The following is a 14,632-nucleotide window of genomic DNA, read 5'->3' as shown; positions in this document are numbered from 1 at the left end:
TCAGAGCAACTCCCTCTATGACTGTATCCGCACTGCTCGACACAGTGTCTGGGACCAAGAAATGCTCAACGAATGTTTCCTGAAGGAATATGAATGAATGGGGCAGATCTGGAAAGCCGGCTGATGCCAATCGAAGAGACAGCTAGTATTAGCCTGAGGGTCCATGGAGTAGTCTGTGTTCTTGTGGAGAGGTTGGAGGACCAGGACAGAATTCACAAATGCCCTATCCCCTCTGCCTCCCTGAATCTGGCAACAACACAGAACCCCAGAAGCCCTGTCCTGGAAACTCTGCCCGGAGATGTGCGGTTGTTGGCACAGAAGGGCAGAGAACCAGGCTGCTGGGATCCTCCTGGAATCAACGTCAGCCCCTCCTGGAGACCAGGTGGAGCCCTGAGGGGACTGGAAGGAAGGGGCAGGAATCAAGTTACTAGCTTCCCAAAGACCAACGGGAAACTTTCCAAATGCTACTCCAGGGCTGTCCAAAAACGTCCTGGGTGAGGGAGAGGCCACTCACAGTCCTGGAGGTGGGCGGGGCAGAGGGGCTGGTCAGCGACACCATCTCCTGGATGGCCAGCCGGAGCTTGAGCCGGTGCAGGGCATTGCTGATGCCAATCTCCCGTTGGATCTCTGTGTCCGACAGGGCCGACATGATGGCACCGCTCTTGACATTGGCCCGGCAGGCGGCCACGTACCAAGCAGGCATCCCCACCCAGAGCTGCAGATATGGGCACAGGGGGTAAATTCAGCTCCTTCCCCCAAGATCTGGGCCCTGCTGCCACGAGCTTGACCATACCAAGGGGGTAGGGCCAGGCCTCCTCCGCGGACTCAAAAGAGCAAACGCAGAGCAGAAGAACTTAGAAACGTGGAGATGACCATCACCAAATGCCTCTCTTCCCCATTTTACAGATGGAAAATCTGAGGCCTGAGAATGTGAGGAGATTTTCCCAACATCATATGGGATCAGCTCCTGGGGACGGCCTATGGGAAGAGTCAAATTGCCTGTGGAAGCCTATGGCTCGGTGACCCTTAGCGCCCCTTGTCCAAACCCACCTACCTGCGAGGCAACAGCAGTTAAGTGGCATCAGTTCTGCCCTCCAAGGTAACTGGAAGGGAGAGGGGCTAAATTCTAGGTGTGGCACATGTGCACTTGGCAGGGGAGAGACGGGATGGGAAAATTCTAGGGACACCACCCCTCTACCTACAGAGGAATCCTTGTCCCACCCCACGTACCCTTCCCACCGGTCCTCTTGAGTAGACTTCCTTTGCCCAGACTTACCTCCAGCCAGGAGACCACAGTAGGGCCATCCCACTGGGCAAAGGGCATTCCTTTCCTGCGGGCATCTTCAAGCAGCTGGTGTCTTGTGGGAAGAGGAAGAATAGACTCACTAGTCTTTCCCTGTCTCTCAACCATGCTTACTCCTGAGACCATGGCTGTGCTGAGTGGGACTTCCACAACCCTACTCCCCACCACTGGACTGTCATCCCTGCTCCATGCCTGAAGCAGTATGATGCCAAGACACGGGGGGAGGAAGTCCCCTCCATCCCCACATGGCAAGGGGAGGCTCTTCCTTGTTTGTACAGGGCCTGACCCATAGGCATTGCGGTCTGCTCTGCGAGAGACCCACAGGGCCAGGGTCACTCTCCCACTCCCCACCCCCCCCCCCATCCTCCTTCTCCGGGCGGGTTGTCCTAAGAACCACCTCCCAGCCCCTGATGTGCCCGTGTGGACCAGGCCAACTCAGTTCAGAAAGGGCCTTGCCACGCTCTGGCTGTCTGGGCTCAGTCCCATGACAGGCCAAGTGGGTGAAGGGTTGGGTGCCATCCTGGCAGAACCTGGCCTGTGGCTCTTACTTCTTCTTCAGCCGCCGGTCCTTCTCTGCCTGGGTCCCCAGCTTGGCAGGCACCATGGGCTCCTGCAGACCAAGCTCGGAGTCTGTCAGCATAACTGGAAGGGAAGATGTGGCATGTCAGCCAGTCCCTCTCCTTCTCCTCCCTTGGCCTGGGCCAGGATTGGGGAGCAGACCAGCAGATGTATAACAACCTCAGTGTATAACAACCCCGGAGGCCTGACGGGACCATCCACTATTCCTGGAGCCTCTGCTCAATGTCCCTACATCCAGGCAGCCCCACAGTGGCCATCAAATAGGTCACCCAGCCCAGACAGTCTGCCCTGGGAGCCTCAGCCCTGGAGGTGTTTTCCAGCCCAATGGACTAAAGTTGCCACACCCTTACGCCAGCAAAATCCTAGACAGAACTTATCCCTCCTCCAAACCGAGGTGCAAAGGAAACCCTGAGAGCCACCCATGAGGCGGGCTACGGGCTCAGAGGATTAGCCTCATCTAGTTGGGGCGGGGAAATGGGCACACTAAGAGATGTGCCTCTCGGCCTCTTTCTCAGGGGCACACTTGCACAAACCACAAAGGGGAACATTCCAGCTCTGTCTTCTTCTATAAGGATCTCCTGAACAGATGCCAAAACCCACAGAGTTCACGGCGGGGGCAACATCTTAGAATTCATGAAGTTCTGGTCACTCCATGCAGCACAGATAGCAGTAGGTGTGGATAATCCAGAAAACGAGGTGAGATGCTGTCTTAGATGCCACTGGGGCGCGGGGAGCGTAGAAAACCACGAGACTTCGCACAGATCAGACTTTCTCGGCTCCCTCCCAGCCCCATCTGTGGTCAGCTCCACGACTCCCTGCACCCCTGTGGGCTGGGGGCAGGGTGTTCCACCTCAATACCCTCCCAGGGGACAGGTGCCCACCTTTCCTCCTCCTCCTCCTCCTCCTCCTCCTCCTCCTCCTCCTCCTCCTCCTCACCCAGCTAGCTATGTTCTGATTCACACCTTCCCTGAGGTACAAGGTCTAATTATGCCTTTGGGTCCAAAGGTTCCTTTCTTCTAGTTGATCAGGTCCCCCTGCGCGCAATTGTCAATGCTCCCGTGGCCTTGGGGGAACTTCTCAAGGCCCTTATGAGCTGGCCCCAGCCTAGGATCCAAAGCCATCTCCTCCACTCCTCCCACCCCTTTCTTCCCACTTTGAAAAGACTCCATTGCAAACAAAGCTCTTGCACCCAGAAGCTGCCTTTCCCAGATGCCCGGTTCCCTCACATACAACTCTTCTTAGCTGGGCTAATTCCTACTCCGCCTTCAAGCTTCAGCCCAGCTGTTACCTAGCAGAGGAAGCCACTGCTGGCGTCCCTACCACTCCATGGCTGCGTTCTGAGTTCCAGAAGCACCCTAAGCATATCGCTATCATTACACTATTTTGGAATCATCTCTTTATTATTTCCTTTCCACTAGGCACTGAGCTCCTTGAAGGAATGGCCTACTGCTCCAACACCCAACACTAAGCCTTGTATATAGCAGTTAATAAATGTCTGTTGAAAAAAATGACTGAAAAGATGACAGAAAGCAGGAGAGGGGGCGGGAAGAAGCAAAGGAAGATAGCTGACATTTATTGTGTACCTACCATGTGCCAAGCATGTACGAGAACTTTGTATTAGCACAGAGGTGGTAATGCTCTTTCCCAAGCGTTTACGCGAATATAAGGTCTACGAAGCCATAATGAGGCATTACGATACGTTGCGTCCAAAGGTCAGGTATACTAGAAATAAGTTCTAATCACGAACTGACTCTCCTAAAGAAAGAACCAAGAAATTCTTCCCGAAGGCCCTGAGAACACCAGAAAACCTCCAAACTGAAAGAAACCTCAGAGGGCCAATCTCTCGCTCCAGACAGGAATCCCTTCCACATCACTCCAAATAAATACCTCCCTCCCTGCAGCCTGGAGCTTCTGTGGCAGGAGCTAGCACCTCCCGAGGCAGCCCGGGGCTCTCAAGGGACAGATCTCACGGAAAACCGCTGCTCTCTGGAGCCGAAATCTGCCTGGCTGTGCCTTCCACCCACTGGCCCCTGGGAGGCAGGGGGAGAAGGCTGGACCTGAGTACACCCTCCTGCTCTGGCCCCTCTACTTGCACCCGTTCGCTAGGAAGTGGACAGAAACCATGGCCCGTGGCTCCATCTCGGCTCAGCTGGATTAGCCGGCCCTTCTCCTTCTTCCCGAACAGGCGGCCGATGGACGACTTGATGCCCTTGCGCTTGGCACCCTTGTGCAAGGAGTCCTGGCTGCTGTTGCTGCTGCTGGGGTTGCTGCCCTGATCCTCCAAAGCACTACAGGATGACAGCCAGGAGCGGGTGGAATGAAAAGAAACATACTTTAATTATAGCAGGAGTCAGGGACGTTAGACCTCAGGAAGAACTTAACAGGAGGTTGGAGGTGGCGGGCGGGTATGATCAGAGCAGGTGACCAAAGGAGATGTGGGAATGTCCTTCCATGATGGCGTTTCAAAGAGAAGTGAGATGTTCTCTTGAAACAGGGAGGACATGACCATGGCGGTAGAGAGACTCAAGGTGGGGCCCGTGCCACTTACCTTTTGCCTTCTTCCTGGCTCAGGGCTGGGTGGCCAAGCTTCTCTAGCCGCAGCGTCCTGGGTGAGGAAGGAGGAGAAGTCTCACATTTTATGGTGGCTTTATCCTCCCGGTTCTCTTCCCGAGACACTGGCGACTGAACAGACAGTGAAGCCGTCAGGGGATAGAGGGAGAGATCTGGGGCCTGCCTACCCAGCCCGGACAAGGCAGAGGAGCTTGGAGAAACACAATGGGAAGGCCTGGGGCCTCTCTGAGCCCAGACTCAGACTCAGGGGCCCAGGGGAGAGAGGCCGAAAGGGAAGGGCCTGGGAGAATTAACCCGTTAGTACCTGGGTCCTCAGGCAGCACTCACCAGCAGCTTCCTCCTATGCTTTCTTAAGTCACTGGGCTGGAAGAGAGAGTGAAGGGTGAGCTCAGAATCACCCTCTGGATGCCTGAAAGTCAACCCCAAGGGGAACCTGGTGGTCTTAGGATGAGAAGATAGGATTCAGTGCCTCACACAGGCCTTGAGAGAATACGAGAGCAGAAAAAAAGCTGGCCTGATGAAACAAGTCAGGGCCACCTCTGGAAGAAAGGGAGAGGTATGGGCAGGGGGTGAGTTTCTTACGCATTCTGTGCTTATCCAAGAGAGAGGGTTCAGGAAGATATGACAGGCCCTTTCCAAACCCAGAAGGACATGTTGGTGGCCTGACATGCCGGGGTCTGCACACATCATGGGAAGAAGATGCCAGCCCCAACTGAGAGGGAGGGAGCCCTCCCCTGCCTTAGCAGCTCCCCTCGGCCAGCCCCCAACGCAGAGCCCGGCCATGACAGGGCCGCTCATCAACTGCCCCAAGACTCTCACCAGGGTCATGACCCCCATGCGGTCCAGGTCCTGGGCTGCACTGCGGGAGGTGAGCTTGGGTGTAGAGCGGCCGCTGAGAGGAGGGGACGCGCTGGCCAGGGACAGGGCGGTCAGAGAGGTGGGGATAGAACCGCGTTTGCGCAGCTGGGTCAGGTTTAGGGCCTCCATGCTGCCACTGGTCACTCGAGTCTCAATCTCCTCGGCACGGAGCTCTGTGGACTCCTTCTCCTCCTGGATCATCCTGGGGAAACCAGACCCTGAGTTGGCCCCTCCGAGGCCCAGCAGGAGGCCGGTTGTGGCAGCGTCCGCGCTCACCACCCTGGGACCCCGGGCAGAAGGCCATGCCTGGGGTGGGGGAGCCATGCTGTGTCTGGCATGGCCTCGCCGACACAGCTGGCCCTGCCCACCGCAGCTCAGAAACATCGCTCTCTCTCTCCCTCTCTCTGAGTCTCTCGTCAGCTGGCCTCACGTAACAAAACTCCCTGGTTTACCAAAAGAAGTTGCGGGAAAAGGAGGCATGTAGTCAGTGGCATACAAGCCATCCTGGGAGGCAGAATTCTTGACCTACCACTAACTATGCGGGCAACCCTGAGTCAGGCTCTCCGGCCTCAGTTTCCCCATATCCCCAATGTCAGGAGGAGTCTGAGCCAGCAGTTCCCAAACCCAGGTCCCTCCCCAAACCCATTGTCCTTTAACTGACAATGACCCCGAAGGAGTTTTCCCTGTTCTACAGAAAAATGAGAAAACTGATGACCATGGGGGGGTGGGGGGCCGGGGGAGGGGGAGCGCGTGCGCACTCTCACACATGCGCGCTGACGTAACATGCCTTCTGTCCTCCGGGAGCAGGGCTTGTCTTTATCCTGAGAGTGTCTTCTGACACTAGGGAATGTTAAAACGCCCTTTCTTTTGTACAATGGTTGTGATAGGAAACAGCAACTACCGTTCCTGATTGCCTTTGCAGAATAAAAGTTGGCGCCCCTATATGTGTGTGTGTGTGTGTGTGTGTGTGTGTGTGTGTGTGTTATGATGTTTTCCTTTTAACTGGTCTGTGAAATCCAAAAGTGTGGGAACCACGGAACCAGATGCCCCCGATAGCCCTCTAAAGCTCTGATGCACTCGGGCTCAGATTCTCCCTTGCCGTTGGTGATAAACATTAATAGCCCCCCTACAAAGGCAGGGTAAAGTTCAGGGCTTGATAACTTTCCCCGCCACTGGTTTCCGCTTGATGTCTTGTTAGGGATGGAAGACATGCTACAGAGCACTGAGTGTAGACCTGAGTTTGAATCCTGGTTCTGCCACTTACTCTGTGGTTTTGGGCAAATCACTTAACCTGTCTGGTTTCTGTTCCATTGTCTGTAACATGGAAATAATGCTGCTTCCCCCGGAGGCTAGTGAGACTGACAGCAGCATTTATACAAAGCTCTCAGTAAGTGGGAGCTAGGCTCTTAGCGATGACATTTAGCTGCAGGAACACAGCCTCCCAAGCCCTAGGAGGGGAAATGAAGTCTGAGAAGTCAGTCTGAGACCCCACCCCTCTCCGTCCAGTAGTGGGCCTGAGACCCCCCCCACATACACACACACACAGAGTCCCTAGACCAAGCACTCGAAGGTGCAGCTGTTGGAGACAAGCAAATACATGAAGAATTTTTCCTGCAGTGCCCAAACCCAAAGGGGCCCCTGTCCTTCAAGGTACCTCCCAGACCCTCCACCCCTGCCCTAACCTGATCTCCTCGTTGATGGCATCCAGCTGCTCCTGGAGCATCATGGCCAGGGTCTGGGCGTCCGAGTGGCCGCTGGGAGAGACAACATCCACGGAGCCCACCAGACCCCCTGGCTCATCCTCATCCACGTCGGAGATCTCAGGGTCGCTGTCAAAGGCAGGGGTGGCTGTGGGCGCCAGCACCCCAGGCAGTGGAGAGGGCTCCCAGCCCTTAGCAAAGGAGGGGAGAAGGGTAGTAATAAGACACAACAAACGGGCTGAGGAGCAGGACCCTCCCCACCTGTACCAGCAGCACTGGCATCTCCGGGGGACTTGTTAGAAGTGCAAAATCTCGGGCCCCGCCCCCGGCCTTAATGATTCAGAGTCTGCATTTTAACCAGATTCCCAGGTGATTTATGTGCCTGTTAAAGTCTAAGACGTAATACTCCAATTCAAGGAGCCAGAGTGGCCGAGTGGTTAGGCACAGATTCCAGAGAGAGACTGCCTTGCTTTGAAACCTGCCGGGCAACTGTGGTAAAGCTGTGTCACCTCTCTGTGCCTCAGTTTCTTCGTCTGTACAACAGGGATAGTAGTAGAACCTACTTTGCAAGTAATTATGAGAACTGAGTGAGGAAATGCACGTGAGGCACTTAGCACGGCGTCTGACACAAAGTAAGCACCGTATGTAGGCTATCCCTTTCTATTAACACGAACTCTCCAAGAGTAACCAGACCCAGGCGACAAGAGAAACCAAGCAGTCCTGACTGCCTTGTGTCTCCCAGAGTTTCAGCACATCACAGGGCCCTGTAGTCAACCCTGAGAGGTGGGGGCTTCTCAGAAGTCACCTGCAAACCTCGTCGGTGGACAAAGGCGTGGAAGAAGAAAGAGCACAGAAATGAATGAGCCAGAAGAGGAGGGGAAGAAAAGGAAAGGGACCAGAGACAGAGAGGTGCCCTAACCCCATCCTATGGGACCCAACCCCCCAAGGTTCCCTTAGGGTTCCTTTCTAGCTCCTGGGCACCTGCTGTGTTCTTAAAAACAGAAAGAGCAAAGGGTGAGGGGAGAGAGAATGAGAAGCCTTCGTTCAGGCTGCGATTCCATCAGACTAGGGCTTTCCTAAGGGCAGAGATGAACCTTCCCCTATTAGGCTAGGAGTTCCCCCCTTCTCTACATGTATGTTGTAGTGCCTCAGCGCATGTAGAGGGCCCGGGCTCAAGACAAAGCATGCTTAACCATTATGGGGCTAAGAAAGAATCACATTGCCCCCAAAAAAGAAGAAGTTGGTCCTTTTCTGCCCCTATCTTTCTTGTTCCCTCCACCCGCCCCAGTTCCCCAGGCAGTCTCAGCATGAACTTGAAGCTGCTTCTCAGAAAACTTCAGGTGCCATCCCCAGGGCCAGTTAACCTGCCATCCCTCCCTCAACTCCCCCACAAACCACAGCTTTTATTCCAGAAAGCTTGCCAATTCCGTCTCGCCCCTGCATCTCCCACCCCGACCACTAGAAACACACGCCTGTACGCCCAGGCACACGTGCACACACTTCAGTGGGGCCTCAGGGACTGGCTGGCCGCCCGCCAGCCCCTACCGCTTGCCCACCAGGAGGCCAAAGTGAGGGGGCACAGCTGTTGCAGCTGACAGTGGCCCCAACCCCGGCTGCAGCTGTTGTCCACATGGGGGGGGGGGGGGACGGGAGGGGGAGGATTTGCACCGCACGCCAGCCGTCTGTGAAACCGGAGCCAGGCACGCGGCTGAACTGACCCCAAGCTCCCTGGGGAGACCCCTCCACACTCACCCCTCCACCCCTCACCTTGGCAGACTCCTCCCGCAGTGCCGAGTAGCGCCGATGCAGACCTGAGGGCGCGTGGGTGGCTGTGCTCAGGGAGAACCGCACATCCGCTGCACTGCCCATATGCGACCTTGAGTGTTCAGGGGGAGAAAAGGCCAGCCCTGAAGACTGAGTGCCCCGGCTCACACCCACTAGGTCCAAAGGGTTAAAGGATCTTCAGTTTGGCGAAGAGAAGTCTTAGCAGGCATAGAGCTATCGTAAATGGTTTAAGGACTGCCATGTAAACAAGATTCGATTTATTCTCTGGTGCCCCAGGGATCAGAATGGTCCAGGGGAGAAAGTTCTAGGGAGGCAGCTTTCCATTTAACATAAGAAGCATCTTGGGTGCACCTGGGTGGCTCAGTCAGTTAAGCGTCCGACTTCGGCTCAGGTCATGATCTCACAGTTTGTGAGCTCAAGCCCCATGTCGGGCTCTGTGCTGACAGCTCAGAGCCTGGAGCCTGCTTCGGATTCTGTGTCTCCTACTCTCTGTGCCCCTCCCCGGCTCATGCTCTGCCTCTCTCTCTCTCAAAAATAAATGAACATTCAAAAAAATTTTTTTAAAGAAAACGTAAGAAGCACCTACGAATGGTAAAATTTGGCTTGGGATGCATCTGGTGGCTTTAGAAAAGCTGTCTGTCTGTTTCTCTCTCTCAAAAATTAACATTTTTAAAAAAAATGTTTAAGGTGGAGTGGGGTGGGGCGCCTGGGTGGCTCCGTTGGTTAAGCGTCTGACTTCAGCTCAGGTCATAATATCACAGTTTGTTCAAGCCCTGCATTGGGCTCTGTGCTATCAGTGCAGAGTCCTCCTGGGATCCTCTGTCTCCCTGTCTCTCTGCCCCTCCCCCGCTCATTTGCACACAGGCTATCTCTCAAACATAAATAAACATTAAACAAAAATTTAAAAAGCTGAGCTCCCCATCAACGAGTTATTCAAGCAGCAGCTCTCGGGCCCTGACAAGAATGGTGTGGGAGAGCTCCCGGCATTGAGAGACTTTGGAAGGAAGGATCTCTAAAAGTCCTTTTAATCCTGAGGGCCTTTTTTCCTTCGCTTTCTCCTAAGCAACATTCCTTGGGTTTCCCCATAATCTGGAAGAGTCCCTAGTCAAAATTCAACCCAGGCATATTTCCTACCCCCAGGAAACTTCAGGACACCCTGATACCGTATCAGAGACATGGGCTAGAGATGCCCCCAAAGGTCTATTTCAACTCTGAGATTTTAGAATCTCAGTTATGATGCTCTGGAATGTCTGGAAGCCTTCCCTAGTGACACTTCTTCCCTATGCCTTCCCAATTTGGAAGCCTTGAGGGGGCCCAGGGCAAAGGGACGGGGCAAGCCTACAGCAGATTGTACAAGGTAGCTGCAGGGAAAAGGGAGTTTCTGCTTATCTCCCTCTCCTCCCCTGCAGTTCAGTCCCAATTCCATGATGGGTCCTGTATTTCTACGGTCAAAGCCAAGAATTCCCAACCATTAAGGAAAGCAAGCAGTGGCAAATGGCTTGGTATACTCTAAGTCATGTCTTATTTATGGGGGGGGGGGGGTCTCTTCTGAGAAACCTATGGGAAGGAAGAAGTCAGAGGAATCCCACCTACTATTTCCTGTTTCCACTCCCTGCTTCTCTCCATACTCCTCTCCTATACAACAATTTCTGATGAACTTGAAGATGGTACTTACATCTCTACTATTCCAGACAGCCACAGGCTTCTCTTCTTCAAATTCAACGTCCCTTTCCCTAACTCAAACCCTACCCCTCCACACATATATATGCATGTACCCATTTCCTTCAGGGAAGCTGATCCCCATCTCCCTGATATGGCAAGAGCACGACCGAAGGGAACCTCTGAGACTCTCTTCTGTGACACTTTGGTTTGGAAAGAAAACAGCCAGGAGCCATGAACCTCAAGTGGCATCACCTACTAGTATCTTCAGTCTTCACCTTGCCTCTCTGGGCAGAGAAGTAGGGGCAGGATTGAGGTCTGAGTTCAATGTCAATGACTTCGCAAAATGTGGGGGGGAAATGCAGTAGTTCCCTAAAACATGGACCTAATTCAAACACTAGGTAGAAAGCTCCACTCACCATCTCTTCAAATGTTTTTGGAAAAAGGGATGTCACCAACCGTGGACATGGCATCTCAACTGCCAACAGTAAGGAAGTCCTTAATGCCTCATTTCAGTCTCTCATGCTGCCTTTCTGCCCCCCGCCTGCTACCTGAACCTAGGCGGTCCTTAACTCTCAAACAACAATCCTCCAGAGCCCTAAAGATGGTGACTCAAAAGAACTAGAATGAACCAGACATTCGCCATGAGCAAGTCCTGTGGGACATGGGTGAGCATGTAACTCAGCAGACCCCTTGCAAGGGCATCATGCCCTCTGTCAAGGAAAACAGCATGGCCTGTGTCCCATGGCACTGGGGAAGGAGCATCCTGCCTTTACTTGCCTCTCAGCATCCCTCACCTCAGAGGACAGGTGCTCCTTCTAAGCTTCCCAAGTGAGCTAGGTGACTTTGACCAAGTTCTTGGAGCCTCAGTGTCCCACCCTGGATAGGAGGAGGACCCCTGAGGTCCTGGGCGGTCTTTTGGTGGGAGGAAGTCTCCTTCCTCAGGGTCCATCCAGGACCCCATCCCAGCACGCCCAGCCTCCCGCGCTCCAGTACCTGGAGTGGATGCCATCCACAAACGGCCCCCCTCGACCCTTCAGCTGGTCCACCTCTTGGCGCAGCTTCTCAATCTCTTCAGACAGGCGGCCCTGTGCCAGGCAGACCCGGGGTGGGGGTGGGACCAGGGAGGGGCAGAGAGGGGAGAGAGGGACAGAGAGGACAGCAGAGTTGGGGAGAAGCAGAAGAATGTACTGCAAAGTCCAAAGCCAGGGGCCCCCGGCCAGGCTCACAGATGACACCAAGAGAAGAGGTCCAACTGGAAAGGGAGCAGAAAGGTCGGCAGTGGGCAGGCAGAGGGGCAGGGCCGGAAGAGGGTCTGTCTTGGGTAAGGATTCTACCGGAGTAGGCCTGCTGAGCCCTCACCACCACACAAACGCATGGCAATGGAGGCTGGGCAGCAGAGGGGCGCCCGGTGCCCGCCCAGACCTCACAGACATTGCTGAGGCAGGCACAGTGCCTAATCCTCCCAGAATCACCAGACTCCTGCCTTACCAGGTTTGAGGGCCCCACCAAATCTCTCCCTGGGCCCTGCCTCTCTGCTGCCCACCCTATGCCCTATGCTTATGGCCTCCGTTTCTTCTTTACATGTGGGTGGTGATGCACCCACCGTGACGGGCTCTAGCGAGGATCAGTGAAATAACGTCTGTGCCCGGACTAGCGTGGTGCTGGGTGTCAGAGCAGCTGCATGAAACAGAGGCGTGTTCCTCACCGCAAGCCCGGCCCTCCCAGGCTGGCGGGGCTGGCCGGCAGCTGGGTACCTTGTGATGGTGCTGCTCCTCGATCTGCCGCTGGGAGCTCTCCAGCTCCTGGATCAACGTGTTCTGGGGGAGAAGAGCTGGGAGCTAGGGACTCCGCCCCGCACCTTCCCCCTCCCCGCCCCACCTCCCCAGGCCAGCCCGCCCCTCCTCACCCTTCCCGCTCCCCCTTTCTCCTGCCTCCCTGGGGTCAGTCCACTAGTGTGTGCGGAATGGACATGCCCCGCCCCTAACCCTCTCACATCCCGATTCCTCCCCTCGGGCCGCCCGGCTCCACCCACACCCACCCCCCTCGCCCCGCCCCGGCAGCCCCGCCCACCCGGGCCGGGGTCCCACCGCACCTTCTCCTCCAGGGCCGCCATTCGCTCCTTGAGGTGCAGCTGCAGTCGCTCGTTGGACTCGCTGAGCAGCCGGTCGACGGTGTCTGACAGCCGCTTGTTGTGGTCCTCGTTCATCTTCTCCCGCTGGCGCACCTGCATAGCCAGCACACCTGGCACCAGGTCACCCCAGGCCCTTCCCGGGGAGCCATCCATCCTCCCCCCCAGTTCCAGCCCACTCACCTGACCACCTCCTCCTGCCCCTCTATGGCTCTGCCCCTGGCCAGGCCCCTCCCAGCTCCCACCATCCTGGGAGGCTGCCCTGGGGACAGGGAGGGGGACCGAGAGCCCCAGCCCGGTGCCCTCACCCTTGCCAGCTCCTGGTTCTTCTCCTCCAGCTGCCCCTCCAGCTGCCGCAGGTGTTCCTCAATGTTGCCATGCCTTTCTTCAGCCTGGAAGCAGGGATGGGTCAGTGCAGCCTGCTGAGGCCCCCACATCCCCCAGTGCCAGGGTGCCCTTGGGGGATCAGGGCCTCAGTACCAACGAAGCCTAGCCCTCGACCTCTCACCTAGGAGCAGAACTGCCATCACCACTGCCCTTCTCCCCAAGTACTCTCTACCCCCTGCCAGGTGTTTCCCCCACCCCATTCTTCTTGCTCAGGGCCTGCCTTAAAACATCCCAGGGGCACCTGGGTGGCTCAGTCGGTTAAACGTCCGACTCTTGGTTTTGGCTCAGGTCACGATCTCATGGTTTGGGCCCCACATCAGGCTCTGCACTGACAGTGAGGAGCCTGCTTGGGATTCTCTCTCTCTCTCTTGCTCTCTCTGCCCCTCCCGCATTCATATTCACTCTCTCGCCCGCTCTCTCTCAAAATAAATAAATAAATAAACTTAAAAATCCCAGAGCTGGCAGCCCAATGGACTGTAACTTCTCTCCAGGCTCCCAGAGAAAACTCCACCGGAAAACATGAGCTACCATAAATCTGTATGCCTCCGGGCAGATGCGCCTGCACTTAAGAGTATAGATGCAAGCCAGACTGCCTGGGTTCGAATCCCGGCTCCCCCTCTTCCCAGCTGTGTGGGCAAGTCATTGAACCTCTATGTGCCTTAGCTTCCTCAACTATAAAACACGGATAACAACAGCACCTATGCCCATTGGACCACTGCAAGGACTAAATGAGATAATCCATGGCAAACACTTAGGACGCAATCAACACTCAGTAAACGCTAGCCATGGTTATCATCTTTGTAATTAAACGAGCCAAAGTAGAGTGGTCTCCCTTCCACTCATGTGTCTCCAGAGATGGAGACCCCACTGTCTCTGCTGACTAGATATTCCAGACTATCCCACATCTCACAGTCAGGAAATCCTTCCTTAAAGCCCCACCCCCACTGCCACTGAGTCATTTGAACATATTATTCAGTTCAGCCCATCCTTCCTGGCAGTTTTGGGAGATACTCAAGCTGACGGCTCAGCATCCCACATGTGACATCTTCTGCTGCACTTTAAACCCAGCACTTCATCCCTAGGAGCTAGAAAGGTCTTAGACACCACCAAGTCCAACCCCATCATCATGGAGATGATGGCATCATCAAAGAGATAAAGACACTGACACCTGATTGGGGAGGGGGTGACTTTTCTCAGGTCACGGAGCCAGTTGGTGGCAGAAGCAGACTTGGTTCTGGGTTTCCCCGAGGACAGCCAGGCTGCAGGTTCTCGCCGCAGCGCCCCCAAGCTGCCACCCTGCCACACTGGCCAGCCTGTGTCCTCCCAGGCTCCGGGGGCCTGATGCTTACTTCTGATTTCCTTCTCTCAGTGGGCAGGAGGATAGCGAAGGTGATCCCAAGTGAGGCCACCCCTGAAGGCATCCAGCCTGCTGCAGACACCCCTAAATTCTCTTGATTAACCCACCCCATGCCTATGTCTGTGCATTTACCCAGCTCTTCCAGATCCTGTGATGTTCCAGCCTGCACACCTCTTAAGAATGATTACTCCACAAAGTTAACTACCCATCAGGTACAACTCTATTGCCTTGTATTAATCCTAAAGCCGCCACCTTCAAGCAACCAGAGTTGGTCCCAGAATGCTTCAATTTGATAAACAGAG

At 55.1% G+C, this 14,632-nt stretch overlaps 1 protein-coding gene across 9 annotated transcripts in view; it reads right to left on the bottom strand.

Moving 5' to 3' along the window:
- Window positions 1-14,632, bottom strand: part of PPFIA4 (PPFI scaffold protein A4) — a 51,095-nt gene that overhangs the window by 16,326 nt on the left and 20,137 nt on the right. For 8 of the 9 annotated variants that reach the window (XM_060644121.3, XM_060644124.3, XM_060644126.3 and 5 more), the window contains exons 10-22: window positions 12,895-12,978; window positions 12,551-12,682; window positions 12,213-12,275; window positions 11,452-11,543; window positions 8,779-8,887; window positions 6,994-7,202; window positions 5,273-5,513; window positions 4,781-4,816; window positions 4,431-4,564; window positions 4,004-4,170; window positions 1,852-1,945; window positions 1,277-1,358; window positions 515-715 (exon numbers count right to left, since the gene is read on the bottom strand). In XM_060644121.3, the coding sequence (XP_060500104.2) occupies window positions 515-715; window positions 1,277-1,358; window positions 1,852-1,945; window positions 4,004-4,170; window positions 4,431-4,564; window positions 4,781-4,816; window positions 5,273-5,513; window positions 6,994-7,202; window positions 8,779-8,887; window positions 11,452-11,543; window positions 12,213-12,275; window positions 12,551-12,682; window positions 12,895-12,978 (1,644 nt within the window). The remainder of the gene's footprint in view (window positions 1-514; window positions 716-1,276; window positions 1,359-1,851; window positions 1,946-4,003; window positions 4,171-4,430; window positions 4,565-4,780; window positions 4,817-5,272; window positions 5,514-6,993; window positions 7,203-8,778; window positions 8,888-11,451; window positions 11,544-12,212; window positions 12,276-12,550; window positions 12,683-12,894; window positions 12,979-14,632) is intronic. The other variant, XM_060644130.3, reaches the window with a different exon arrangement.

The sequence above is a fragment of the Panthera onca genome, chromosome F1 (assembly GCF_046562875.1).
Source record: "Panthera onca isolate mPanOnc1 chromosome F1, mPanOnc1 haplotype 2, whole genome shotgun sequence".
Taxonomy (NCBI): domain Eukaryota; kingdom Metazoa; phylum Chordata; class Mammalia; order Carnivora; family Felidae; genus Panthera; species Panthera onca.
This window is presented reverse-complemented; position numbering and strand designations above follow the sequence as displayed.